Source organism: Somniosus microcephalus, chromosome 3 (genome assembly GCF_052327205.1).
Source record: "Somniosus microcephalus isolate GS21.2 chromosome 3, FLI_Smic_1.0, whole genome shotgun sequence".
In the NCBI taxonomy this organism is placed as follows: Eukaryota; Metazoa; Chordata; class Chondrichthyes; order Squaliformes; family Somniosidae; genus Somniosus; species Somniosus microcephalus.
The window spans coordinates 260,906,607-260,932,098 of record NC_140989.1 but is presented as its reverse complement, the minus strand read 5'-3'; the positions used below and the strand labels follow the sequence as shown (position 1 = coordinate 260,932,098).

At 58.3% G+C, this 25,492-nt stretch overlaps 1 protein-coding gene across 1 annotated transcript in view; it reads right to left on the bottom strand.

Moving 5' to 3' along the window:
- LOC147121874 (complement factor H-like) overlaps positions 1–25,492 on the bottom strand; it is a 283,063-nt gene that overhangs the window by 67,007 nt on the left and 190,564 nt on the right. Inside the window, exon 9 of the mRNA XM_085982391.1 lies at positions 4,310–4,489. Coding sequence (XP_085838517.1) covers positions 4,310–4,489 — 180 coding nt within the window. The remainder of the gene's footprint in view (positions 1–4,309; positions 4,490–25,492) is intronic.

Below are 25,492 nucleotides of genomic sequence, written 5' to 3'. Positions count from 1 at the left end.
GGGATGTCCTGAGCTTATAAAAGGGGCTATATAAATGTAAGCGCTTCTTCTCCTCACATAAACTGTACTGCTGAAAATGGTGCACACTTGAAAGTAAAATACAAAAATATAATGTACTGTTAACACGTTTTCCATGTGCTAAGAAGAATTTGTTTTTGTTAGTTTGTTCTTAGGTTAGCAATCCTACCAAGGAGTAGGGCTAACTTTCCATCCCTTTATAATCAATATATGTGGAAATGTAGATCTTTGGTGAATGTTGAACTGATTGAAATATTCCAAGAAATGGTCCAATTCTCAGTTATGGAATAGAAACATGGGTTTGGCTCGAATGAGACTGACCTTGGTGGTTGCTTTATATCAATTGAAACAGTTGACCAAATTATGCAACACCCGCCCTTTTACTTTCTCCCTTCCCACTGTCCAGGGCCCCAAACACAACTTCCAGGTGAAACAGCGATTTACTTGTACTTCTTGCAATGTAGTATACTGTATTCGCTGCTCACGATACGGTCTCCTCTACATTGGGGAGACCAAATGCAGATTGGGTGACCACTTTGCAGCACACTTCTGTTCAGTCTGCAAGTGGGAGTGCCGAAAGCAGGAGGAGTGGCACAAAGAGTGCCGGGAGTGGAAGCAGTGGTATAAAGAGTGCCGAGAGCAGAAGCAGCAGAATAAAGGGCGCCGAGAGCAGGAGCAGCAGAATAAAGAGTGTGAGAGCGGGAGCAGTGGCACAAAGAGCGTCGAGAGCGGGAGCAGCACCAGAAGGAGCGGACCTGTAGGGAGCACAGCGAGAACGAGCAGTTAAAAGGAGTGAAGGGTAAGGGAAACTAAGCAAGGGCTCCTTGGATGACGAGGGAGATAGAGAAGATGATGAAACAAAAAAAGAGGGTGTATGATGCATGTCAGGTGAATTCTTCAAGGGAGTACCAGACCAAATACAATAAGTTGAGAGGGGATGTGAAGATGAAAATAAGATTGGCAAAGAGAGAATATGAGAGTAGAATGGTGGTTAACATAAAAGGGAACCCAAAAATCTTCTACCAGCATGTAAACAGTAAGCGGATAGTAAGAGGCAGGGTGGGGCCTATTAGAGACGAAGAAGGTGATGTATGCTTAGAGGCGCAGGGCAAGGTTAGAATACTCAATGAGTACTTTGTATCGGTGTTTACTAAGGAGGTGGATGCTGACAAAATATCAGTAGAAGTGGAAAAGGTAGAAGCAATGGAATGGTGAAAATTGATGGACAGGATGTACTAGAAAGGCTGGGTATGCTTAGAGTGGACAAGTCGCCTGATCCATATGGCTTGCATCCCAGGTTGCTAAGGGAATTGGGGGAGGAGATAGCAGAAGGGCTTGCCATAATTTTCCAGTCTTCCCTAGATGCAAGGGAGGTGCCTGAGGATTGGAAAGTGGCAAATGTGACACCATTGTTCAAGAAAGGGTGTAAGGGCAATCCTAGTAACTACAGGTCGGTCAGTTTAACATTAGTGGTGGGTAAAATTTTAGAAACAATATTCAAGGAAAAAATTAATGGGCACTTGGAGTGGTTTAAGCTAATTAAGGAGAGCCAACACGGATTTGTAAAAGGCAGATCGTGTTTGACTAATCTAACTGAATTTTTTGATGAAGAAACAGAAAGGATTGATGAAGGAAATGCAATGGATGTTGTCTACATGGATTTTTGGAAGACATTTGACAAAGTACCACATAGAAGGCTGGTTAACAAAATTGAGGTTCATGGAATAAGTGAGTCAGTGGCAGCTTGGATAAGGAATTGGCTAAAGGACAGAAAACAGCAAGTTGTGGTACATGGCTGTTTTTCAGACTGGAGGATGGTAGACAGTGGTGTTCCCCAAGGATCAGTGCTGGGGCCACTGGTTTTTTTGATATATATAAATGACCTGGATATTGGAATACAGAGTAGAATTTCTAAATTTGCCGATGACACCAAACTTGGGGGTGTGGCAAACAGTGATGATGATATAATTCGACTGCAACAGGACATAGAAAGGCTAGCAGAATGGGCAGATACGTGGCAGATGGAATTTAATGCAGAGAAGTGTGAGATGATGCATTTTGGCAGAAGGAACAGGGAGAGACAATATACACTTAATGGCACAGTTTTAAAGAGTGTGCAGGGACAGAGAAACCTGGGAGTTAATGTGCAGAGGTCCCTGAATGTGGCAGTACATATTGAGAGAGTGGTTAACAAAGCATATGGGATCTTGGGCTTCATAAATAGAGGTATTGAGTACAAAAGTAGAGAAGTTCTGCTGAACCTTTATAAAGCGCTGGTTAAGCCACAACTGGAGTATTGCATCCAGTTCTGGTCACCACACTTTAGGAAAGTTGTGAAGGCCCTTGAGAGGGTGCAGAGGAGATTTAACAGAATGATTCCGGGGTTGGGGGCTTTTAGCTACAAGGGCAGGTTGGAGAAGCTGGATTTGTTTTCATTAGAGCAAAGGAGGTTGGGGGTGATTTGATAGAGGTGTACAAGATTATGACGGGTTTAGGCTAGACGGGGAAAGGCTGTCCCCACTAGTTGATGGTACAAGGACTAGGGGACACAGATTTAAAGGTTTTGGGCAAGGGATACAGGGGGGATGTGAGGGAAAACTTTTTTACGCAGCGAGTGGTGATGACCTGGAATTTGCTGCCGACGGAAGTGGAGACACTCAATGTTTTCAAGGGGAGACTGGATAGGCACTTGAGGGAAATAAACTTGCAGGGCTACAGGGATAGAGCGGGGGAATGGGACTGACTGGATTGCTCTACAGATAGCTGGCATGGACTCGATGGGCCGAATGGCTTCCTTCTGTACCATTATGACTCTATGGGCTCGATCTTGCCAGCACTGGGGAGGCGCGTATGGAGGCGAGACTGCCGGGAAAATGGCAGAATCTTGCCAGGAGGCGGGTAGCCGTCCCGCGCCAGGTCCCATCTCCTTGGAGGCGAGAAGGGATTAAAGCCACTTAACTGCCTGTTAACAGGTAGTTAACAGGCAGAAAATAGGCTTATCACCATTTTGCCCACACAAGTGCGGGCTTCCCGAAGGATGCGAACCCCCCCAGGGTCACCGAGGCGAGTAGTGGGTCTGCGGGGCTCGGGGGGGGGGGGTTCAAAAGTGCGCTGTGAAGGTAAGTGATAGGTGCAAGTGTGGAGAGGTGAGTATCTGAGGTAAGTGCAAAGTGTTAGAAAAAGTGTACTTACCTTTGTTTCTTCCTGCATGCTTCAGTCAGTGTGTATGCGGAGAGTCTCGCACCTCCGCGGCAGAGATGACAGATGGCCGTTGCATTCTCCAGTGCAACAGCCATCTAATTTCTGCAAAAGAAAGAGGTTTGATGAGGTCTTGAATTCAAGACCTCATCAAACTACAGAGAAGGTCACTGTTTGACAGCTTCACAGAGCCGTCAAACGATGACAATTCATCTGTCATATGTTGACGTTCTCTCTCACCGGCCTTCCCTTAATTGGCCTGCTGAGCCCGCTGGGCGGGCTAAACAAGGTCAATCAAGGGAAAATAGCGTGGGTTGGCCAGAAGTTGATGGAGGTGGGACTGAAACGCGACAAGTGGGAGTCCGGCCTCCAAAAGCTCCCCATTGGCAAAATCACCCCCTAAGTCTCTATAACTTCATCTAGAGTCATCTTTTGTTTCTTAACTTGTCCCATTACCATCTCCTTTTGCCTTGCACCATCATCCCTTTTGTTTCTTAATCTTTCATGCCTTCCATCCTATCACAGACCTTCCCTTTCATTCTTTACTCCCCTCGCCCCCTCTCCCTAACCCCTACACTTACTTAAAAACCTGTTACATCTCCGACTTTTTCCAGTTCTGATGAAGGGTCATCGACCTGAAACGTTAACTCTGTTTCTCTCTCAACAGATGCTGCCTGGCCTGCTGAGTATTTCCAGCATTTTCTGTTTTTATTTCAGACTTCCAGCATCCGCTGTATTTTGCTTTTGCATTTTTTCTCTTACTGGTCAGAGCGCTCTTGGTGGTCAGGGCTCATGCAGCCGTGTGGAAGGCCTGGAGGACTGGAGCTGGTCGCATTATTATTTGCATGTCATCTTGTCATTTAATATACAGTAGCACAGTTATATAACACCTAATATTGTTATGAGTCAATGTAAATAAAGCTTGTTGTTTTTTAAAACCACTCGGGCTGGAATCATGAGCAGAGTTATTGTCGCCGGGCTAACAACCCTTTTTTTGCAACAGTTGCCACAGGGAAATCTGTTATCATTTGCCAATTCACACATTTCTGTTAATCATTTCCATTTGATTCTAGTAATGATGAAAATAGGTTACCAATGCAGGCTGGAAAAGGACCCCTGATAAACCATTGACCATCGCTGCATTCTATTTCTTCATTTCCGTGTAATGCAAACTGATGGTTGCATTTATATCGCACTATTTCACCACTTTCATATGAAGATTTTGAATGTTGAAAATAACCGTTGGAAATTTCTGTCGGTTGTGAGCATGAGCCTGTGGAAACAGTGATTGATTTAATTTCCATCAGACAGGTGTACGAACATATCTTTGGTTATTCAGGTAGTTCTTGTTATCACGTTGTACATTTAGTTGGAAATGATTTCGTCATGATCGGCTAAATGCTGGAGAGTAGTTGTTTCTACATTTAAATGAACACAAATATTATTATTTGCCTTCAAAATTTCAGAGCAAAAATACACTGGACCTCTTGATAAAAAGTTTAAGTAACCTGATCACTGATTTTTATCTAATATTAGCATCAGAATGAATTTATGGTTTATTATTACAATGGCATTATCTGTGGCAATTTCCCAAAACAACTTCAAACCCTTAAAATTCTAAGGTGCTGTATTTATTTGGACCAGTTGATTTCTCCTGTTACTCATGGGCATAAACACAAAATTGGAAGAACTCCGTGGGTTGTAATGGGTCAAAAATGGCGTCTGATTACTATTCGCTACATCCACGCTGGTGCTCCAGCCGCTGTCATCTTGGAGAGGGTGCTCAAACGGGTGACTGGAGCGGCCCCTGTTTCAAAGCGGGGTCCTATGATGTACATGGAATCCAGATTGGAGTTTTGAGATACAATTTGTAATTTTTGGTGAACTGCCCTTTTCTGTGTCTTTGTTTGCCGTCGATTCTTTCTCCTTTTCTGCATGGCTGGAGCTCATTTTATTTCATTGTCATCTCTATAATTCTGTCTCTAAATTTTCTCCACTCTTTCTGTAACTCTATCCTGATGTCTCTCCCCTCTCTCTTCTGCACATTTCCCATTGTGTTTGCATGCATCGTGTGTTGCTTTACCAATTTTACATTTCTAAGCCTTGCATATGTACCTGGTAAGAAGTGGTGATCAGTAGGGAAGGGACTTCAGGGCTGGTCCAGGAAAAATTGTTCAGGGGGTGTAAGAGAAATTGGGGATTAAAGTGGAAGGGCTCAGATCAGGTTGCATTGTGTGGAGTGGATGGGTCGGGTGGGCGGGTTGGTCTCGGGTCAGATTGCATTGTGTGGAGTGGATGGGTCGGGTGGGCGGGTTGGTCTCGGGTCAGGTTGCATTGTGTGGAGTGGATGGGTCGGGTGGGCGGGTTGGTCTCGGGTCGGGTTCCATTGTGTGGAGTGAATGGGTCGGATGGGTGGGTTGGTCTCGGGTCAGGTTGCATTGTGTGGAGTGGCTGGGTCGGGTGCGTGGGTTGGTCTCGGGTCAGGTTGCATTGTGTGGAGTGGATGGGTCGGGTGGGCGGGTTGGTCTCGGGTCAGGCTGCATTGTGTGGAGTGGATGGGTCGGGTGGGCGGGTTGGTCTCGGGTAAGGCTGCATTGTGTGGAGTGGATGGGTCGGGTCGGCGAGTTGGTCTCGGGTCAGGCTGCATTGTGTGGAGTGGATGGGTCGGGTCGGCGCGTTGGTCTCGGGTCAGGTTGCATTGTGTGGAGTGAACGGGTCGGGTGGGTGGGTTGGTCTCGGATCAGGTTGCATTGTGTGGAATGGATGGGTCGGGTGGGAGGGTTCGTCTCGGGTCAGGTTGCATTGTGTGGAGTGGCTGGGTCGGGTGGGCGGGTTGGTCTCGGGTCAGGTTGCATTGTGTGGAGTGAACGGGTCGGGTGGGTGGGATGGTCTCGGATCAGGTTCCATTGTGTGGAGTGGATGGGTCGGGCGGGTGGGTTGGTCTCGGGTCAGGTTGCATTGTGTGGAGTGAATGGGTCGGGTGGGCGGGTTGGTCTCGGGTCAGGTTGCATTGTGTGGAGGGAATGGGTCGGGTGGGTGGGTTCGTTCGTCTCGGGTCAGGCTGCATTGTGTGGAGTGGATAGGTCGGGGGGTGGGTTGGTCTCGGGTCAGATTGCATTGCGTGGAGTGGATGGGTCGGGTGGGCGGGTTGGTCTTGGGTCAGGCTGCATTGTGTGGAGTGGATGGGTCGGGTGGGTTGGTTGGTCTCGGGTCAGGTTGCATTGTGCGGAGTGGCTGGGTCGGGTGGGTGGGTTGGTCTCGGGTCAGGTTGCATTGTGTGGAGTGGATGGGTCGGGTGGGCGGGTTGGTCTCGGGTCAGGTTGTATTGTGTGGAGTGAATGGGTCAGGTGGGCGGGTTGGTCTTGGGTCAGGTTGCATTGTGTGGAGTGGATGGGTCGGGTGGGCGGGTTGGTCTCGGGTCAGGTTGCATTGTGTGGAGTGGATGGGTCGGGTGGGTTGGTCTCGGGTCAGGTTGCATTGTGTGGAGTGGATGGGTCGGGTGGGTGGGTTGGTCTCGGGTCGGGTTGCATTGTGTGGAGTGAATGGGTCGGGTGGGTGGGTTGGTCTCGGGTCAGGTTGCATTGTGTGGAGTGGATGGGTCGCGTGGGTTGGTCTCGGGTCAGGTTGCATTGTGTGGAGTGGATGGGTCGGGTGGGCGGGTTGGTCTTGGGTCAGGCTGCATTGTGTGGAGTGGATGGGTCGGGTGGGTTGCTCTCGGGTCAGGTTGTATTGTGTGGAGTGGATGGGTAGGGTGGGCGGGTTGGTCTCGGATCAGGCTGCATTGTGTGGAGTGGATGGGTCAGGTGGGCGGGTTGGTCTCGGGTCAGGTTGCATTGTGTGGAGTAGATGGGTCGGGTGGGCGGGTTGGTCTCGGGTCAGGTTGCATTGTGTGGAGTAGATGGGTCGGGTGGGTGGGTTGGGCTCGGGTCAGGTTGCATTGTGTGGAGTGGATGGGTCAGGTGGGCGGGTTGATCTTGGGTCAGGCTGCATTGTGTGGAGTGGATGGGTCGGGTGGGTTGGTCTCGGGTCAGGTTGCATTGTGTGGAGTGGATGGGTCGGGTGCGTGGGTTGGTCCCGGGTCAGGTTGCATTGTGTGGAGTGGATGGGTCAGGTGGGCGGGTTGGTCTCGGGTCAGGTTGCATTGTGTGGAGTGGATGGGTCGGGTGGGTGGGTTCGTCTCGGGTCAGGTTGTATTGTGTGGAGTGAATGGGTTGGGTGGGCGGGTTGGTCTCGGGTCAGGTTGCATTGTGTGGAGTAGATGGGTCGGGTGGGTGGGTTGGTCTCGGGTCACGTTGCATTGTTTGGAGTGGATGGGTCGGGTGGGCGGGTGGGTCTTGGGTCAGGTTGCATTGTATGGAGTGGATGCGTCGGGTGGGCGGGTTGGTCTCGGGGCAGGTTGCATTGTGTGGAGTGGATGGGTCGGGTGAGCGGGTTGGTCTCGGGTCAGGTTGCACTGTGTGGAGTGGATGGGTCGGGCGGGTGGGCTGGTCTCGGGTCAGGTTGCACTGTGTGGAGTGGATGGGTCGGGTGGGTGGGCTGGTCTCGGGTCAGGCTGCATTGTGTGGAGTGGATGGGTCGGGTGGGCGGGTTGGTCTCGGGTCAGGTTGCATTGTGTGGAGCGGATGGGTCAGGTGGGCGGGTTGGTCTCGGGTCAGGTTGCATTGTGTGGAGTGGATGGGTCGGGTGGGTGGGTTGGTCTCGGGTCAGGTTGCATTGTGTGGAGTGGATGGGTCGGGTGGGCGGGTTGGTCTCGGGTCAGGTTGCATTGTGTGGAGCGGATGGGTCGGGTGGGTGGGTTGGTCTCGGGTCAGGTTGCATTGTGTGGAGTGGATGGGTCGGGTGGGTGGGTTGGTCTCGGGTCAGGTTGCATTGTGTGGAGTGGATGGGTCGGGTGTGCGTGTTGGTCTCAGGTCAAGTTGCATTGTGTGGAGTGGATGGGTCGGGCGGGCTGGTCTCGGGTCAGGTTGCATTGTGTTGAGTGCATGGGTCAGGTGGGCGGGTTGGTCTTGGGTCAGGTTGCATTGTGTGGAGTGGATGTGTCGGTTGGGTGGGTTGGTCTCGGGTCAGGTTGCATTGTGTGGAGTGGATGGGTCGGGTGGGTGGGTTGGTCTTGGGTCAGGCTGCATTGTGTGGAGTGGATGGGTCGGGTGGGCGGGTTGGTCTCGGATCAGGCTGCATTGTGTGGAGTGGATGGGTCGGGTTGGTTGGTCTCGGGTCAGGCTGCATTGTGTGGAGTGGATGGGTCGGGTGGGCGGGTTGGTCTCGGGTCAGGTTGCATTGTGTGGAGTGGATGGGTCGGGTGGGCGGGTTGGTCTCGGGTCAGGTTGCATTGTGTGGAGTGGATGGGTCGGGTGGGCGGGTTGGTCTCGGGTCGGGTTCCATTGTGTGGAGTGAATGGGTCGGATGGGTGGGTTGGTCTCGGGTCAGGTTGCATTGTGTGGAGTGGATGGGTCGGGTGGGTTGGTCTCGGGTCAGGTTGCATTGTGTGGAGTGGATGGGTCGGGTGGGCGGGTTGGTCTCGGATCAGGCTGCATTGTGTGGAGTGGATGGGTCAGGTTGGTTGGTCTCGGGTCAAGCTGCATTGTGTGGAATGGATGGGTCGGGTGGGCGGGTTGGTCTCGGGTCAGGTTGCATTGTGTGGAGTGGCTGGGTCGGGTGCGTGGGTTGGTCTCGGGTCAGGTTGCATTGTGTGGAGTGGATGGGTCGGGTGGGCGGGTTGGTCTCGGGTCAGGCTGCATTGTGTGGAGTGGATGGGTCGGGTGGGCGGGTTGGTCTCGGGTAAGGCTGCATTGTGTGGAGTGGATGGGTCGGGTCGGCGGGTTGGTCTCGGGTCAGGCTGCATTGTGTGGAGTGGATGGGTCGGGTCGGCGCGTTGGTCTCGGGTCAGGTTGCATTGTGTGGAGTGAACGGGTCGGGTGGGTGGGTTGGTCTCGGATCAGGTTGCATTGTGTGGAATGGATGGGTCGGGTGGGAGGGTTCGTCTCGGGTCAGGTTGCATTGTGTGGAGTGGCTGGGTCGGGTGGGCGGGTTGGTCTCGGGTCAGGTTGCATTGTGTGGAGTGAACGGGTCGGGTGGGTGGGATGGTCTCGGATCAGGTTGCATTGTGTGGAGTGGATGGGTCGGGCGGGTGGGTTGGTCTCGGCTCAGGTTCCATTGTGTGGAGTGGATGGGTCGGGTGGGTGGGTTGGTCTCGGGTCAGGTTGCATTGTGTGGAGTGAATAGGTCGGGTGGGCGGGTTGGTCTCGGGTCAGGTTGCATTGTGTGGAGGGAATGGGTCGGGTGGGTGGGTTCGTTCGTCTCGGGTCAGGCTGCATTGTGTGGAGTGGATGGGTCGGGGGGTGGGTTGGTCTCGGGTCAGGTTGCATTGCGTGGAGTGGATGGGTCGGGTGGGCGGGTTGGTCTTGGGTCAGGCTGCATTGTGTGGAGTGGATGGGTCGGGTGGGTTGGTTGGTCTCGGGTCAGGTTGCATTGTGCGGAGTGGCTGGGTCGGGTGGGTGGGTTGGTCTCGGGTCAGGTTGCATTGTGTGGAGTGGATGGGTCGGGTGGGCGGGTTGGTCTCGGGTCAGGTTGTATTGTGTGGAGTGAATGGGTCAGGTGGGCGGGTTGGTCTTGGGTCAGGTTGCATTGTGTGGAGTGGATGGGTCGGGTGGGCGGGTTGGTCTCGGGTCAGGTTGCATTGTGTGGAGTGGATGGGTCGGGTGGGTTGGTCTCGGGTCAGGTTGCATTGTGTGGAGTGGATGGGTCGGGTGGGCGGGTTGGTCTCGGGTCGGGTTGCATTGTGTGGAGTGAATGGGTCGGGTGGGTGGGTTGGTCTCGGGTCAGGTTGCATTGTGTGGAGTGGATGGGTCGGGTGGGTTGGTCTCGGGTCAGGTTGCATTGTGTGGAGTGGATGAGTCGGGTGGGCGGGTTGGTCTTGGGTCAGGCTGCATTGTGTGGAGTGGATGGGTCGGGTGGGTTGCTCTCGGGTCAGGTTGCATTGTGTGGAGTGGATGGGTAGGGTGGGCGGGTTGGTCTCGGATCAGGCTGCATTGTGTGGAGTGGATGGGTCAGGTGGGCGGGTTGGTCTCGGGTCAGGTTGCATTGTGTGGAGTAGATGGGTCGGGTGCGCGGGTTGGTCTCGGGTCAGGTTGCATTGTGTGGAGTGGATGGGTCGGGTGGGTTGGTCTCGGGTCAGGTTGCATTGTGTGGAGTGGATGGGTCGGGTGCGTGGGTTGGGCTCGGGTCAGGTTGCATTGTGTGGAGTGGATGGGTCAGGTGGGCGGGTTGGTCTTGGGTCAGGCTGCATTGTGTGGAGTGGATGGGTCGGGTGGGTTGGTCTCGGGTCAGGTTGCATTGTGTGGAGTGGATGGGTCGGGTGCGTGGGTTGGTCCCGGGTCAGGTTGCATTGTGTGGAGTGGATGGGTCAGGTGGGTGGGTTGGTCTCGGGTCAGGTTGCATTGTGTGGAGTGGATGGGTCGGGTGGGTGGGTTGGTCTCGGGTCAGGTTGTATTGTGTGGAGTGAATGGGTTGGGTGGGCGGGTTGGTCTCGGGTCAGGTTGCATTGTGTGGAGTAGATGGGTCGGGTGGGTGGGTTGGTCTCGGGTCACGTTGCATTGTTTGGAGTGGATGGGTCGGGTGGGCGGGTGGGTCTCGGGTCAGGTTGCATTGTATGGAGTGGATGCGTCGGGTGGGCGGGTTGGTCTCGGGGCAGGTTGCATTGCGTGGAGTGGATGGGTCGGGCGGGTGGGCTGGTCTCGGGTCAGGTTGCATTGTGTGGAGTGGATGGGTCGGGCGGGTGGGCTGGTCTCGGGTCAGGCTGCATTGTGTGGAGTGGATGGGTCGGGTGGGTGGGTTGGTCTCGGGTCAGGTTGCATTGTGTGGAGTGGATGGGTCGGGTGGGCGGGTTGGTCTCGGGTCAGGTTGCATTGTGTGGAGTGGATGGGTCGGTGTGCGTGTTGGTCTCAGGTCAAGTTGCATTGTGTGGAGTGGATGGGTCGGGTGGGCGGGCTGGTCTCGGGTCAGGTTGCATTGTGTTGAGTGCATGGGTCAGGTGGGCGGGTTGGTCTTGGGTCAGGTTGCATTGTGTGGAGTGGATGTGTCGGTTGGGTGGGTTGGTCTCGGGTCAGGTTGCATTGTGTGGAGTGGATGGGTCGGGTGGGTTGGTTGGTCTCGGGTCAGGCTGCATTGTGTGGAGTGGATGGGTCGGGTGGGCGGGTTGGTCTCGGGTCAGGTTGCATTGTGTGGAGTGGATGGGTCGGGTGGGCGGGTTGGTCTCGGGTCAGGTTGCATTGTGTGGAGTGGATGGGTCGGGTGCGTGAGTTGGTCCCAGGTCAGGTTGCATTGTGTGGAGTGGATGGGTCGGGTGGGCGGGTTGGTCTCGGGTCAGGTTGCATTGTGTGGAGTGGATGGGTCGGGTGGGCGGGTTGGTCTCGGGTCAGGTTGCATTGTGTGGAGTGGATGGGTCAGGTGGGCGGGTTGGTCTTGGGTCAGCCTGCATTGTGTGGAGTGGATGGGTCGGGTGGGCGGGTTGGTCTCGGATCAGGCTGCATTGTGTGGAGTGGATGGGTCGGGTTGGTTGGTCTCGGGTCAGGCTGCATTGTGTGGAGTGGATGGGTCGGGTGGGCGGGTTGGTCCCAGGTCAGGTTGCATTGTGTGGAGTGGATGGGTCGGGTGGGCGGGTTGGTCTCGGGTCAGGTTGTATTGTGTGGAGTGCATGGGTCAGCTGGGCGAGTTGGTCTCGGGTCAGGTTGTATTGTGTGGAGTGAATGGGTCGTGTGGGCGGGTTGGTCTCGGGTCAGGTTGTATTGTGTGGAGTGCATGGGTCAGCTGGGCGGGTTGGTCTCGGGTCAGGTTCCATTGTGTGGATGGATGGGTCGGGTGTGTGGGTTGGTCTCGGGTCAGGTTGTATTGTGTGGAGTGGATGGGTCGGGTGGGCGGGTTGGTCTCGGGTCAGGTTGCATTGTGTGGAGTGGATGGGTCGGGTGGGCGGGTTGGTCTCGGGTCAGGTTGCATTGTGTGGAGTGGATGGGTCGGGTGGGCGGGCTGGTCTCAGGTCAGGTTGCATTGTGTGGCGTGGATGGGTCGGGTGGGCGGGTTGGTCTCGGGTCAGGTTGCATTGTGTGGAGTGGATGGGTCGGGTGGGCGGGTTGGTCTCGGGTCAGGTTGCATTGTGTGGCGTGGATGGGTCGGGTGGGCGGGTTGGTCTCGGGTCAGGTTGCATTGTGTGGAGTGGATGGGTCGGGTGGGCGGGTTGGTCCCGGTTCAGATGGCATTGTGTGGAGTGGATGGGTCGGGTGGGTGGGTTGGTCTCGGGTCAGGTTGCATTGCGTGGAGTGGATGGGTCGGGTGGGCGGGTTGGTCTTGGGTCAGGCTGCATTGTGTGGAGTGGATGGGTCAGGTGGGTTGGTTGGTCTTGGGTCAGGTTGCATTGTGTGGCGTGGACGGGTCGGGTGGGCGGGTTGGTCTCGGGTCAGGCCGCATTGTGTGGAGAGAATGGGTCGGGTGGGCGGATTGGTCTCGGGTCAGGTTGCATTGTGTGGAGTGGATGGGTCGGGTGGGCGGGTTGGTCTCGGGTCAGGTTGCACTGTGTGGAGTGGATGGGTCGGGCGGGTGGGCTGGTCTCGGGTCAGCCTGCATTGTGTGGAGTGGATGGGTCGGGTTGGCGTGTTGGTCTCGGGTCAGGTTGCACTGTGTGGAGTGGATGGGTCGGGCGGGTGGGCTGGTCTCGGGTCAGCCTGCATTGTGTGGAGTGGATGGGTCGGGTGGGCGGGTTGGGCTCGGGTCAGGTTGCATTGTGTGGAGTGGATGGGTCGGGTGGGCGGGTTGGTCCCGGGTCAGGTTGCATTGTGTGGAGTGGATGGGTCGGGTGGGCGGGTTGGTCTCGGGTCAGGTTGCATTGTGTGGAGCGGATGGGTCGGGTGGGCGGGTTGGTCTCGGGTCAGGTTGCATTGTGTGGAGTGGATGGATCAGGTGGGCTGGTTGGTCTCGGGTCAGGTTGCATTGTGTGGAGCGGATGGGTCGGGTGGGCGGGTTGGTCTCGGGTCAGGTTGCATTGTGTGGAGCGGATGGGTCGGGTGGGTGGGTTGGTCTCGGGTCAGGTTGCATTGTGTGGAGTGGATGGGTCGGGTGGGCGGGTTGGTCTCGGGTCAGGTTGCATTGTGTGGAGCGGATGGGTCGGGTGGGCGGGTTGGTCTCGGGTCAGGTTGCATTGTGTGGAGCGGATGGCTCGGGTGGGTGGGTTGGTCTCGGGTCAGGTTGCATGGTGTGGAGTGAATGGGTCGGGTGGGTTGGTCTCGGGTCAGGTTGCATTGTGTGGAGTGGATGGGTCGGGTGTGCGTGTTGGTCTCAGGTCAAGTGGCATTGTGTGGAGTGGATTGGTCGGGCGGGTTGGTCTCGGGTCAGGCTGCATTCTGTGGAGTGGATGGGTCGGGTGGGCGGGTTGGTCTCGGGACAGGTTGCATTGTGTGGAGTGGCTGGGTCGGGTGCGTGGGTTGGTCCCGGGTCAGGTTGTATTGTGTGGAGTGGATGGGTCGGGTGGGTTGGTCTCGGGTCAGGTTGCATTGTGTGGAGTGGCTGGGTCGGGTGCGTGGGTTGGTCCCGGGTCAGGTTGTATTGTGTGGAGTGGATGGGTCGGGTGCGCAAGTTGGGCTTGGGTCAGGCTGCATTGTGAGGGGTGGATGGGTCGGGTGGGTTTGTCTCGGGTCAGGTTGCATTGTGTGGAGTGGATGGGTCGGGTGGGCGGGTTGGTCTCGGATCAGGCTGCATTGTGTGGAGTGGATGGGTCGGGTTGGTTGGTCTCGGGTCAGGCTGCATTGTGAGGAGTGGATGGGTCGGGTGGGCGGGTTGCTCTCGGATCAGGCTGCATTGTGTGGAGTGGATGGGTCGGGTGGGCGGTTTGGTCTCGGGTCAGGTTGCATTGTATGGAGTGGATGCGTCGGGTGGGCGGGTTGGTCTCGGGCCAGGTTGCATTGTGTGGAGTGGATGGGTCGGGTGCGTGGGTTGGTCCCAGGTCAGGTTGCATTGTGTGGAGTGAATGGGTCGGGTGGGTGGGTTGGTCTCGGGTCAGGTTGCATTGTGTGGAGTGGATGGGTCGGGCGGGCGGGCTGGTCTCGGGTCAGCCTGCATTGTGTGGAGTGGATGGGTCGGGTGGGCGGGTCGGGTGGGCGGGATGGTCTCGGGTCAGGTTGCATTGCGTGGAGTGGATGGGTCGGGTGGGCGGGTTGGTCCCGGGTCAGATTGCATTGTGTGGAGTGGATGGGTCGAGTGGGTGGGTTGGTCTCGGGTCAGGTTGCTTTGTGTGGAGTGGATGGGTCGGGTGGGCGTGTTGGTCTCGGGTCAGGTTGCATTGTATGGAGTGGATGCGTCGGGTGGGCGGGTTGGTCTCGGGTCAGGTTGCATTGTGTGGAGGGAATGGGTCGGCTGGGTGGGTTGGTCTCGGGTCAGGCTGCATTGCGTGGAGTGGATGGGTCGGGAGGGCGGGTTGGTCTCGGGTCAGGTTGCATTGCGTGGAGTGGATGGGTCGGGTGGGCCGGTTGGTCTCGGGTCAGGTTGCATTGTGTGGAGTGGATGGGTCGGGTGGGCGGGTTGGTCTCGGGTCAGGCTGCATTGAGTGGAGTGGATGGGTCGGGTTAGCGAGTTGGTCTCGGGTCAGGTTGCATTGTGTGGAGTGGATGGGTCCGGTGGGTGGGTTGGTCTTGGGTCAGGTTGCATTGTGTGGTGTGGATGGGTCGGGTGGGCGGGTTGGTCTCGGGTCAGGTTGCATTGTGTGGAGTGGATGGGTCCGGTGGGTGGGTTGGTCTTGGGTCAGGTTGCATTGTGTGGTGTGGATGGGTCGGGTGGGCGGGTTGGTCTCGGGTCAGGTTGCATTGTGTGGAGAGAATGGGTCGGGTGGGCGGGTTGGTCTCAGGTGAGGTTGCATTGTATGGAGTGGATGGGTCGGGCGGGCTGGTGTCGGGTCAGGTTGCATTGCGTGGAGGGTATGGGTCGGGTGGGTGGGTTGGTCTTGGGTCAGGTTGCATTGCGTGGAATGGATGGGTCGGGCAGGTGGGTTGGTCTCGGGTCAGGTTGCATTGTGTGGAGTGGATGGGTCGGGTGGGTTGGTCTCGGGTCAGGTTGCATTCTGTGGAGTGGATGGGTCGGGTGGGCGGGTTGGTCTCGGATCAGGCTGCATTGTGTGGAGTGGATGGGTCAGGTTGGTTGGTCTCGGGTCAAGCTGCATTGTGTGGAATGGATGGGTCGGGTGGGCGGGTTGGTCTCGGGTCAGGTTGCATTGTGTGGAGTGGCTGGGTCGGGTGCGTGGGTTGGTCTCGGGTCAGGTTGCATTGTGTGGAGTGGATGGGTCGGGTGGGCGGGTTTGTCTCGGGTCAGGCTGCATTGTGTGGAGTGGATGGGTCGGGTGGGCGGGTTGGTCTCGGGTAAGGCTGCATTGTGTGGAGTGGATGGGTCGGGTCGGCGGGTTGGTCTCGGGTCAGGCTGCATTGTGTGGAGTGGATGGGTCGGGTCGGTGCGTTGGTCTCGGGTCAGGTTGCATTGTGTGGAATGGATGGGTCGGGTGGGAGGGTTTGTCTCGGGTCAGGTTGCATTGTGTGGAGTGGCTGGGTCGGGTGGGCGGGTTGGTCTCGGGTCAGGTTGCATTGTGTGGAGTGAACGGGTCGGGTGGGTGGGATGGTCTCGGATCAGGTTGCATTGTGTGGAGTGGATGGGTCGGGCGGGTGGGTTGGTCTCGGCTCAGGTTCCATTGTGTGGAGTGGATGGGTCGGGTGGGTGGGTTGGTCTCGGGTCAGGTTGCATTGTGTGGAGTGAATGGGTCGGGTGGGCGGGTTGGTCTCGGGTCAGGTTGCATTGTGTGGAGGGAATGGGTCGGGTGGGTGGGTTCGTTCGTCTCGGGTCAGGCTGCATTGTGTGGAGTGGATGGGTCGGGGGGTGGGTTGGTCTCGGGTCAGGTTGCATTGCGTGGAGTGGATGGGTCGGGTGGGCGGGTTGGTCTTGGGTCAGGCTGCATTGTGTGGAGTGGATGGGTCGGGTGGGTTGGTTGGTCTCGGGTCAGGTTGCATTGTGCGGAGTGGCTGGGTTGGGTGGGTGGGTTGGTCTCGGGTCAGGTTGCATTGTGTGGAGTGGATGGGTCGGGTGGGTTGGTTGGTCTCGGGTCAGGTTGCATTGTGCGGAGTGGCTGGGTCGGGTGGGTGGGTTGGTCTCGGGTCAGGTTGCATTGTGCGGAGTGGCTGGGTCGGGTGGGTGGGTTGGTCTCGGGTCAGGTTGCATTGTGTGGAGTGGATGGGTCGGGTGGGCGGGTTGGTCTCGGGTCAGGTTGCATTGTGTGGAGTAGATGGGTCGGGTGGGCGGGTTGGTCTCGGGTCAGGTTGCATTGTGTGGAGTGGATGGGTAGGGTGGGCGGGTTGGTCTCGGATCAGGCTGCATTGTGTGGAGTGGATGGGTCAGGTGGGCGGGTTGGTCTCGGGTCAGGTTGCATTGTGTGGAGTAGATGGGTCGGGTGGGCGGGTTGGTCTCGGGTCAGGTTGCATTGTGTGGAGTAGATGGGTCGGGTGGGTGGGTTGGGCTCGGGTGAGGTTGCATTGTGTGGAGTGGATGGGTCAGGTGGGCGGGTTGGTCTTGGGTCAGGCTGCATTGTGTGGAGTGGATGGGTCGGGTGGGTTGGTCTCGGGTCAGGTTGCATTGTGTGGAGTGGATGGGTCGGGTGCGTGGGTTGGTCCCGGGTCAGGTTGCATTGTGTGGAGTGGATGGGTCAGGTGGGCGGGTTGGTCTCGGGTCAGGTTGCATTGTGTGGAGTGGATGGGTCGGGTGGGTGGGTTGGTCTCGGGTCAGGTTGTATTGTGTGGAGTGAATGGGTTGGGTGGGCGGGTTGGTCTCGGGTCAGGTTGCATTGTGTGGAGTAGATGGGTCGGGTGGGTGGGTTGGTCTCGGGTCACGTTGCATTGTTTGGAGTGGATGGGTCGGGTGGGCGGGTGGGTCTCGGGTCAGGTTGCATTGTATGGAGTGGATGCGTCGGGTGGGCGGGTTGGTCTCGGGGCAGGTTGCATTGTGTGGAGTGGATGGGTCGGGTGAGCGGGTTGGTCTCGGGTCAGGTTGCACTTTGTGGAGTGGATGGGTCGGGCGGGTGGGCTGGTCTCGGGTCAGGTTGCATTGTGTGGAGTGGATGGGTCGGGCGGGTGGGCTGGTCTCGGGTCAGGCTGCATTGTGTGGAGTGGATGGGTCGGGTGGGCGGGTTGGTCTCGGGTCAGGTTGCATTGTGTGGAGCGGATGGGTCGGGTGGGTGGGTTGGTCTCGGGTCAGGTTGCATTGTGTGGAGTGGATGGGTCGGGTGGGCGGGTTGGTCTTGGGTCAGGTTGCATTGTGTGGAGTGGATGGGTCGGGTGTGCGTGTTGGTCTCAGGTCAAGTTGCATTGTGTGGAGTGGATGGGTCGGGCGGGCTGGTCTCGGGTCAGGTTGCATTGTGTTGAGTGCATGGGTCAAGTGGGCGCGTTGGTCTTGGGTCAGGTTGCATTGTGTGGAGTGGATGTGTCGGTTGGGTGGGTTGGTCTCGGGTCAGGTTGCATTGTGTGGAGTGGATGGGTCGGGTGGGTTGGTTGGTCTCGGGTCAGGCTGCATTGTGTGGAGTGGATGGGTCAGGTGGGCGGGTTGGTCTTGGGTCAGGCTGCATTGTGTGGAGTGGATGGGTCGGGTGGGCGGGTTGGTCTCGGATCAGGCTGCATTGTGTGGAGTGGATGGGTCGGGTTGGTTGGTCTCGGGTCAGGCTGCATTGTGTGGAGTGGATGGGTCGGGTGGGCGGGTTGGTCTCGGGTCAGGTTGCATTGTGTGGAGTGGATGGGTCGGGTGGGCGGGTTGGTCTCGGGTCAGGTTGCATTGTGTGGAGTGGCTGGGTCGGGTGGGCGGGTTGGTCTCGGGTCAGGTTGTATTGTGTGGAGTGCATGGGTCAGCTGGGCGAGTTGGTCTCGGGTCAGGTTGTATTGTGTGGATTGAATGGGTCATGTGGGCGGGTTGGTCTCGGGTCAGGTTGCCTTGTGTGGAGTAGATGGGTCGGGTGGGTGGGTTGGTCACGGATCAGGTTCCATTGTGTGGAGTGGATGGGTCGGGTGTGTGGGTTGGTCTCGGGTCAGGTTGTATTGTGTGGAGTGTATGGGTCGGATGGGCGGGTTGGTCTCGGGTCAGGTTGCATTGTGTGGCGTTGATGGGTCGGGTGGGCGGGTTGGTCTCGGGTCAGGTTGCATTGTGTGGAGTGGATGGGTCGGGTGGGTGGGTTGGTCTCGGGTCAGGTTGCATTGCGTGGAGTGGATGGGTCGGGTGGGCGGGTTGGTCTTGGGTCAGGCTGCATTGTGTGGAGTGGATGGGTCGGGTGGGTTGGTTGGTCTTGGGTCAGGTTGCATTGTGTGGCGTGGACGGGTCGGGTGGGCGGGTTGGTCTCGGGTCAGGCTGCATTGTGTGGAGAGAATGGGTCGGGTGGGCGGATTGGTCTCGGGTCAGGTTGTATTGTGTGGAGTGAATGAGTCGGGTGGGCGAGTTGGTCTCGGGTCAGGTTGCATTGTGTGGTGTGGATGGGTCGGGTGGGCGGGTTGGTCTCGGGTCAGGTTGCACTGTGTGGAGTGGATGGGTCGGGCGGGTGGGCTGGTCTCGGGTCAGCCTGCATTGTGTGGAGTGGATGGGTCGGGTTGGCGGGTCGGTCTCGGGTCAGGTTGCACTGTGTGGAGTGGATGGGTCGGGCGGGTGGGCTGGTCTCGGGTCAGCCTGCATTGTGTGGAGTGGATGGGTCGGGTGGGCGGGTTGGGCTCGGGTCAGGTTGCATTGTGTGGAGTGGATGGGTCGGGTGGGCGGGTTGGTCCCGGGTCAGGTTGCATTGTGTGGAGTGGATGGGTCGGGTGGGCGGGTTGGTCTCGGGTCAGGTTGCATTGTGTGGAGCGGATGGGTCGGGTGGGCGGGTTGGTCTCGGGTCAGGTTGCATTGTGTGGAGTGGATGGATCAGGTGGGCTGGTTGGTCTCGGGTCAGGTTGCATTGTGTGGAGTGGATGGGTCGGGCGGGTTGGTCTCGGGTCAGGCTGCATTCTGTGGAGTGGATGGGTCGGGTGGGCGGGTTGGTCTCGGGACAGGTTGCATTGTGTGGAGTGGCTGGGTCGGGTGCGTGGGTTGGTCCCGGGTCAGGTTGCATTGTGTGGAGTGGATGGGTCGGGTGGGTTGGTCTCGGGTCAGGTTGTATTGTGTGGAGTGGATGGGTCGGGTGGGCGGGTTGGTCTCGGTTCAGGCTGCATTGTGTGAAGTGGATGGGTCAGGTGCGCAAGTTGGGCTTGGGTCAGGCTGCATTGCGAGGGGTGGATGGGTCGGGTGGGTTTGTCTCGGGTCAGGTTGCATTGTGTGGAGTGGATGGGTCGGGTGGGCGGGTTGCTCTCGGATCAGGCTGCATTGTGTGGAGTGGATGGGTCGGGTGGGCGGGTTGGTCTCGGGTCAGGTTGCATTGTATGGAGTGGATGCGTCGGGTGGGCGGGTTGGTCTCGGGCCAGGTTGCATTGTGTGGAGTGGATGGGTCGGGTGCGTGGGTTGGTCCCAGGTCAGGTTGCATTGTGTGGAGTGAATGGGTCGGGTGGGTGGGTTGGTCTCGGGTCAGGTTGCATTGTGTGGAGTGGATGGGTCGGGCGGGCGGGCTGGTCTCGGGTCAGCCTGCATTGTGTGGAGTGGATGGGTCGGGTGGGCGGGTCGGGTGGGCGGGATGGTCTCGGGTCAGGTTGCATTGCGTGGAGTGGATGGGTCGGGTGGGCGGGTTGGTCCCGGGTCAGATTGCATTGTGTGGAGTGGATGGGTCGAGTGGGTGGGTTGGTCTCGGGTCAGGTTGCTTTGTGTGGAGTGGATGGGTCGGGTGGGCGTGTTGGTCTCGGGTCAGGTTGCATTGTATGGAGTGGATGCGTCGGGTGGGCGGGTTGGTCTCGGGTCAGGTTGCATTGTGTGGAGGGAATGGGTCGGCTGGGTGGGTTGGTCTCGGGTCAGGCTGCATTGCGTGGAGTGGATGGGTCGGGAGGGCGGGTTGGTCTCGGGTCAGGTTGCATTGCGTGGAGTGGATGGGTCGGGTGGGCCGGTTGGTCTCGGGTCAGGTTGCATTGTGTGGAGTGGATGGGTCGGGTGGGCGGGTTGGTCTCGGGTCAGGCTGCATTGAGTGGAGTGGATGGGTCGGGTTAGCGAGTTGGTCTCGGGTCAGGTTGCATTGTGTGGAGTGGATGGGTCCGGTGGGTGGGTTGGTCTTGGGTCAGGTTGCATTGTGTGGTGTGGATGGGTCGGGTGGGCGGGTTGGTCTCGGGTCAGGTTGCATTGTGTGGAGTGGATGGGTCCGGTGGGTGGGTTGGTCTTGGGTCAGGTTGCATTGTGTGGTGTGGATGGGTCGGGTGGGCGGGTTGGTCTCGGGTCAGGTTGCATTGTGTGGAGAGAATGGGTCGGGTGGGCGGGTTGGTCTCAGGTGAGGTTGCATTGTATGGAGTGGATGGGTCGGGCGGGCTGGTCTCGGGTCAGGTTGCATTGCGTGGAGGGTCTGGGTCGGGTGGGTGGGTTGGTCTTGGGTCAGGTTGCATTGCGTGGAATGGATGGGTCGGGCGGGTGGGTTGGTCTCGGGTCAGGTTGCATTGTGTGGAGTGTATGGGTCGGGTGGGCAGGTTGGTCTCGGGTCAGGTTGCACTGTGTGGAGTGGATGGATCGAGTGGGCGGCTTGGTCTCGGGTCAGGCTGCGTTGTGTGGAGTAGATGGGTCGGGCAGGTGGGCTGGTCTCGGGTCAGGCTGCATTGTTTGGAGTGGATTGGTCAGTTGGGCGGGTTGGTCTGGGGTCAGGTTGCATTGTGTGGAGTGAATGGGTCGGCTGGGTGGGTTGGTCTCGGGTCAGGTTGCATTGTGTGGAGTGGATGGGTCGGGTGGGCGGGTTGGTCTCGGGTCAGGTTGCATTGTGTGGAGTGAACGGGTCGGGTGGGTGGGTTGGTCTCGGGTCAGGTTGCATTGTGTGGAATGGATGTGTCGGGTGGGAGGGTTGGTCTCGGGTCAGGTTGCATTGTGTGGAGTGGATGGGTCGGGTGGGTTGGTCTCGGGTCAGGTTGCATTGTGTGGAGTGGATGGGTCGGGCGGGTGGGTTGGTCTCAGCTCAGGTTCCATTGTGTGGAGTGGATGGGTCGGGTGAGTGGGTTGGTCTCGGGTCAGGTTGCATTGTGTGGAGTGGCTGGGTCGGGTGGGCGGGTTGGTCTCGGGTCAGGTTGCATTGTGTGGAGGGAATGGGTCGGGTGGGTGGGTTGGTCTCGGGTCAGGCTGCATTGTGTGGAGTGGATGGGTCGGGTGGGTGCGTTGGTCTCGGGTCAGGTTGCATTGCGTGCAGTGGATGGGTCGGGTGGGCGGGTTGGTCTTGGGTCAGGCTGCATTGTGTGGACTAGATGCGTCGGGTGGGTGGGTTGGTCTCGGGTCAGGTTGCATTGTGTGGAGTGGATGGGTCGGGTGGGTTGGTCTCGGGTCAGGCTGCATTGTGTGGAGTGGATGGGTCGGGTGGGCGGGCTGGTCTCGGGTCAGGCTGCATTGTGTGGAGTGGATGCGTCGGGTGGGCGGGTTGGTCTCGGGTCAGGCTGCATTGTGTGGAGTGGATGGGTCGGGTGGGCGGATTGGTCTCGGGTCAGGTTGTTTTGTGTGGAGTGAATGGGTCGGGTCGGCGGGTTGGCCTCGGGTCAGGTTGCATTGTGTGGAGTGGATGGGTCGGGTGGGTGGGTTCATCTCGGGTCAGGTTGCATTGTGTGGAGTGGATGGGTCGGGTGGGCGGGTTGGTCTCGCGTCGGGTTGCATTTTGTCGAGTGAATGGGTCGGGTGGGTGGGTTGGCATCAGGTCAGGTTGCATTGTGTGGAGTGGATGGGACGTGTGGGTTGGTCTCGGGTCAGGTTGCATTGTGTGAAGTCGATGGGTCGGGTGGGCGGGTTGGTCTCGGATCAGGCTGCATTGTGTGGAGTGGATGGGTCGGGTTGGTTGGTCTCGGGTCAGGTTGCATTGTGTGGAGTGGATGGGTCGGGCGGGTGGGTTGGTCTCGGCTCAGGTTCCATTGTGTGGAGTGGATGGGTCGGGTGGGTGGGTTGGTCTCGGGTCAGGTTGCATTGTGAGGAGTGGCTGGGTCGGGTGGGCGGGTTGGTCTCGGGTCAGGTTGCATTGTGTGGAGGGAATGGGTCGGGTGGGTGGTTTGGTCTTGGGTCAGGCTGCATTGTGTGGAGTGGATGGGTCGGGTGGGCGGGTTGGTCTTGGGTGAGGCTGCATTGTGTGGAGTGGATGGGTCGGGTGGTTTGGTTGGTCTCGGGCCAGGTTGCATTGTGCGGAGTGGCTGGGTCGGGTGGGTGGGTTGGTCTCGGGTCAGGTTGCATTGTGTGGAGTGGATGGGTCGGGTGGGCGGGTTGGTCTCGGGTCAGGCTGCATTGTGTGGAGTGTTTGGGTCGGGTGGGCGGGTTGGTCTCAGGTCAGGTTGCATTGTGTGGAGTGGATGGGTCGGGTGGGTGGGTTGGTCTTGGGTCAGGTTGCATTGTGTGGAGTGGATGGGTCGGGTGGGTTGGTTGGTCTCGGGTCAGGCTGCATTGTGTGGAGTGGATGGGTCAGGTGGGCGAGTTGGTCTTGGGTCAGGCTGCATTGTGTGGAGTGGATGGGTCGGGTGGGCGGGTTGGTCTCGGATCAGGCTGCATTGTGTGGAGTGGATGGGTCGGGTTGGTTGGTCTCGGGTCAGGCTGCATTGTGTGGAGTGGATGGGTCGGGTGGGCGGGTTGGTCTCGGGTCAGGTTGCATTGTGTGGAGTGGATGGGTCGGGTGGGCGGGTTGGTCTCGGGTCAGGTTGTATTGTGTGGAGTGCATGGGTCAGCTGGGCGAGTTGGTCTCGGGTCAGGTTGTATTGTGTGGATTGAATGGGTCATGTGGGCGGGTTGGTCTCCCGTCAGGTTGCCTTGTGTGGAGTAGATGGGTCGGGTGGGTGGGTTGGTCACGGATCAGGTTCCATTGTGTGGAGTGGATGGGTCGGGTGTGTGGGTTGGTCTCGGGTCAGGTTGTATTGTGTGGAGTTGATGGGTCGGGTGGGCGGGTTGGTCTCGGGTCAGGTTGCATTGTGTGGAGTGGATGGGTCGGGTGGGTGGGTTGGTCTCGGGTCAGGTTGCATTGCGTGGAGTGGATGGGTCGGGTGGGCGGGTTGGTCTTGGGTCAGGCTGCATTGTGTGGAGTGGATGGGTCGGGTGGGTTGGTTGGTCTTGGGTCAGGTTGCATTGTGTGGCGTGGACGGGTCGGGTGGGCGGGTTGGTCTCGGGTCAGGCTGCATTGTGTGGAGAGAATGGGTCGGGTGGGCGGATTGGTCTCGGGTCAGGTTGTATTGTGTGGAGTGAATGAGTCGGGTGGGCGGGTTGGTCTCGGGTCAGGTTGCATTGTGTGGAGTGGATGGGTCGGGTGGGCGGGTTGGTCTCGGGTCAGGTTGCACTGTGTGGAGTGGATGGGTCGGGCGGGTGGGCTGGTCTCGGGTCAGCCTGCATTGTGTGGAGTGGATGGGTCGGGTTGGCGGGTTGGTCTCGGGTCAGGTTGCACTGTGTGGAGTGGATGGGTCGGGCGGGTGGGCTGGTCTCGGGTCAGCCTGCATTGTGTGGAGTGGATGGGTCGGGTGGGCGGGTTGGGCTCGGGTCAGGTTGCATTGTGTGGAGTGGATGGGTCGGGTGGGCGGGTTGGTCCCGGGTCAGGTTGCATTGTGTGGAGTGGATGGGTCGGGTGGGCGGGTTGGTCTCGGGTCAGGTTGCATTGTGTGGAGTGAACGGGTCGGGTGGGTGGGTTGGTCTCGGGTCAGGTTGCATTGTGTGGAATGGATGTGTCGGGTGGGAGGGTTGGTCTCGGGTCAGGTTGCATTGTGTGGAGTGGATGGGTCGGGTGGGTTGGTCTCGGGTCAGGTTGCATTGTGTGGAGTGGATGGGTCGGGCGGGTGGGTTGGTCTCAGCTCAGGTTCCATTGTGTGGAGTGGATGGGTCGGGTGAGTGGGTTGGTCTCGGGTCAGGTTGCATTGTGTGGAGTGGCTGGGTCGGGTGGGCGGGTTGGTCTCGGGTCAGGTTGCATTGTGTGGAGGGAATGGGTCGGGTGGGTGGGTTGGTCTCGGGTCAGGCTGCATTGTGTGGAGTGGATGGGTCGGGTGGGTGCGTTGGTCTCGGGTCAGGTTGCATTGCGCGCAGTGGATGGGTCGGGTGGGCGGGTTGGTCTTGGGTCAGGCTGCATTGTGTGGACTAGATGCGTCGGGTGGGTGGGTTGGTCTCGGGTCAGGTTGCATTGTGTGGAGTGGATGGGTCGGGTGGGTTGGTCTCGGGTCAGGCTGCATTGTGTGGAGTGGATGGGTCGGGTGGGCGGGTTGGTCTCGGGTCAGGCTGCATTGTGTGGAGTAGATGCGTCGGGTGGGCGGGTTGGTCTCGGGTCAGGCTGCATTGTGTGGAGTGGATGGGTCGGGTGGGCGGATTGGTCTCGGGTCAGGTTGTTTTGTGTGGAGTGAATGGGTCGGGTCGGCGGGTTGGCCTCGGGTCAGGTTGCATTGTGTGGAGTGGATGGGTCGGGTGGGTGGGTTCATCTCGGGTCAGGTTGCATTGTGTGGAGTGGATGGGTCGGGTGGGCGGGTTGGTCTCGCGTCGGGTTGCATTTTGTCGAGTGAATGGGTCGGGTGGGTGGGTTGGCATCAGGTCAGGTTGCATTGTGTGGAGTGGATGGGACGTGTGGGTTGGTCTCGGGTCAGGTTGCATTGTGTGGAGTCGATGGGTCGGGTGGGCGGGTTGGTCTCGGATCAGGCTGCATTGTGTGGAGTGGATGGGTCGGGTTGGTTGGTCTCGGGTCAGGTTGCATTGTGTGGAGTGGATGGGTCGGGCGGGTGGGTTGGTCTCGGCTCAGGTTCCATTGTGTGGAGTGGATGGGTCGGGTGGGTGGGTTGGTCTCGGGTCAGGTTGCATTGTGAGGAGTGGCTGGGTCGGGTGGGCGGGTTGGTCTCGGGTCAGGTTGCATTGTGTGGAGGGAATGGGTCGGGTGGGTGGTTTGGTCTTGGGTCAGGCTGCATTGTGTGGAGTGGATGGGTCGGGTGGGCGGGTTGGTCTTGGGTGAGGCTGCATTGTGTGGAGTGGATGGGTCGGGTGGGTTGGTTGGTCTCGGGCCAGGTTGCATTGTGCGGAGTGGCTGGGTCGGGTGGGTGGGTTGGTCTCGGGTCAGGTTGCATTGTGTGGAGTGGATGGGTCGGGTGGGCGGGTTGGTCTCGGGTCAGGCTGCATTGTGTGGAGTGTTTGGGTCGGGTGGGCGGGTTGGTCTCAG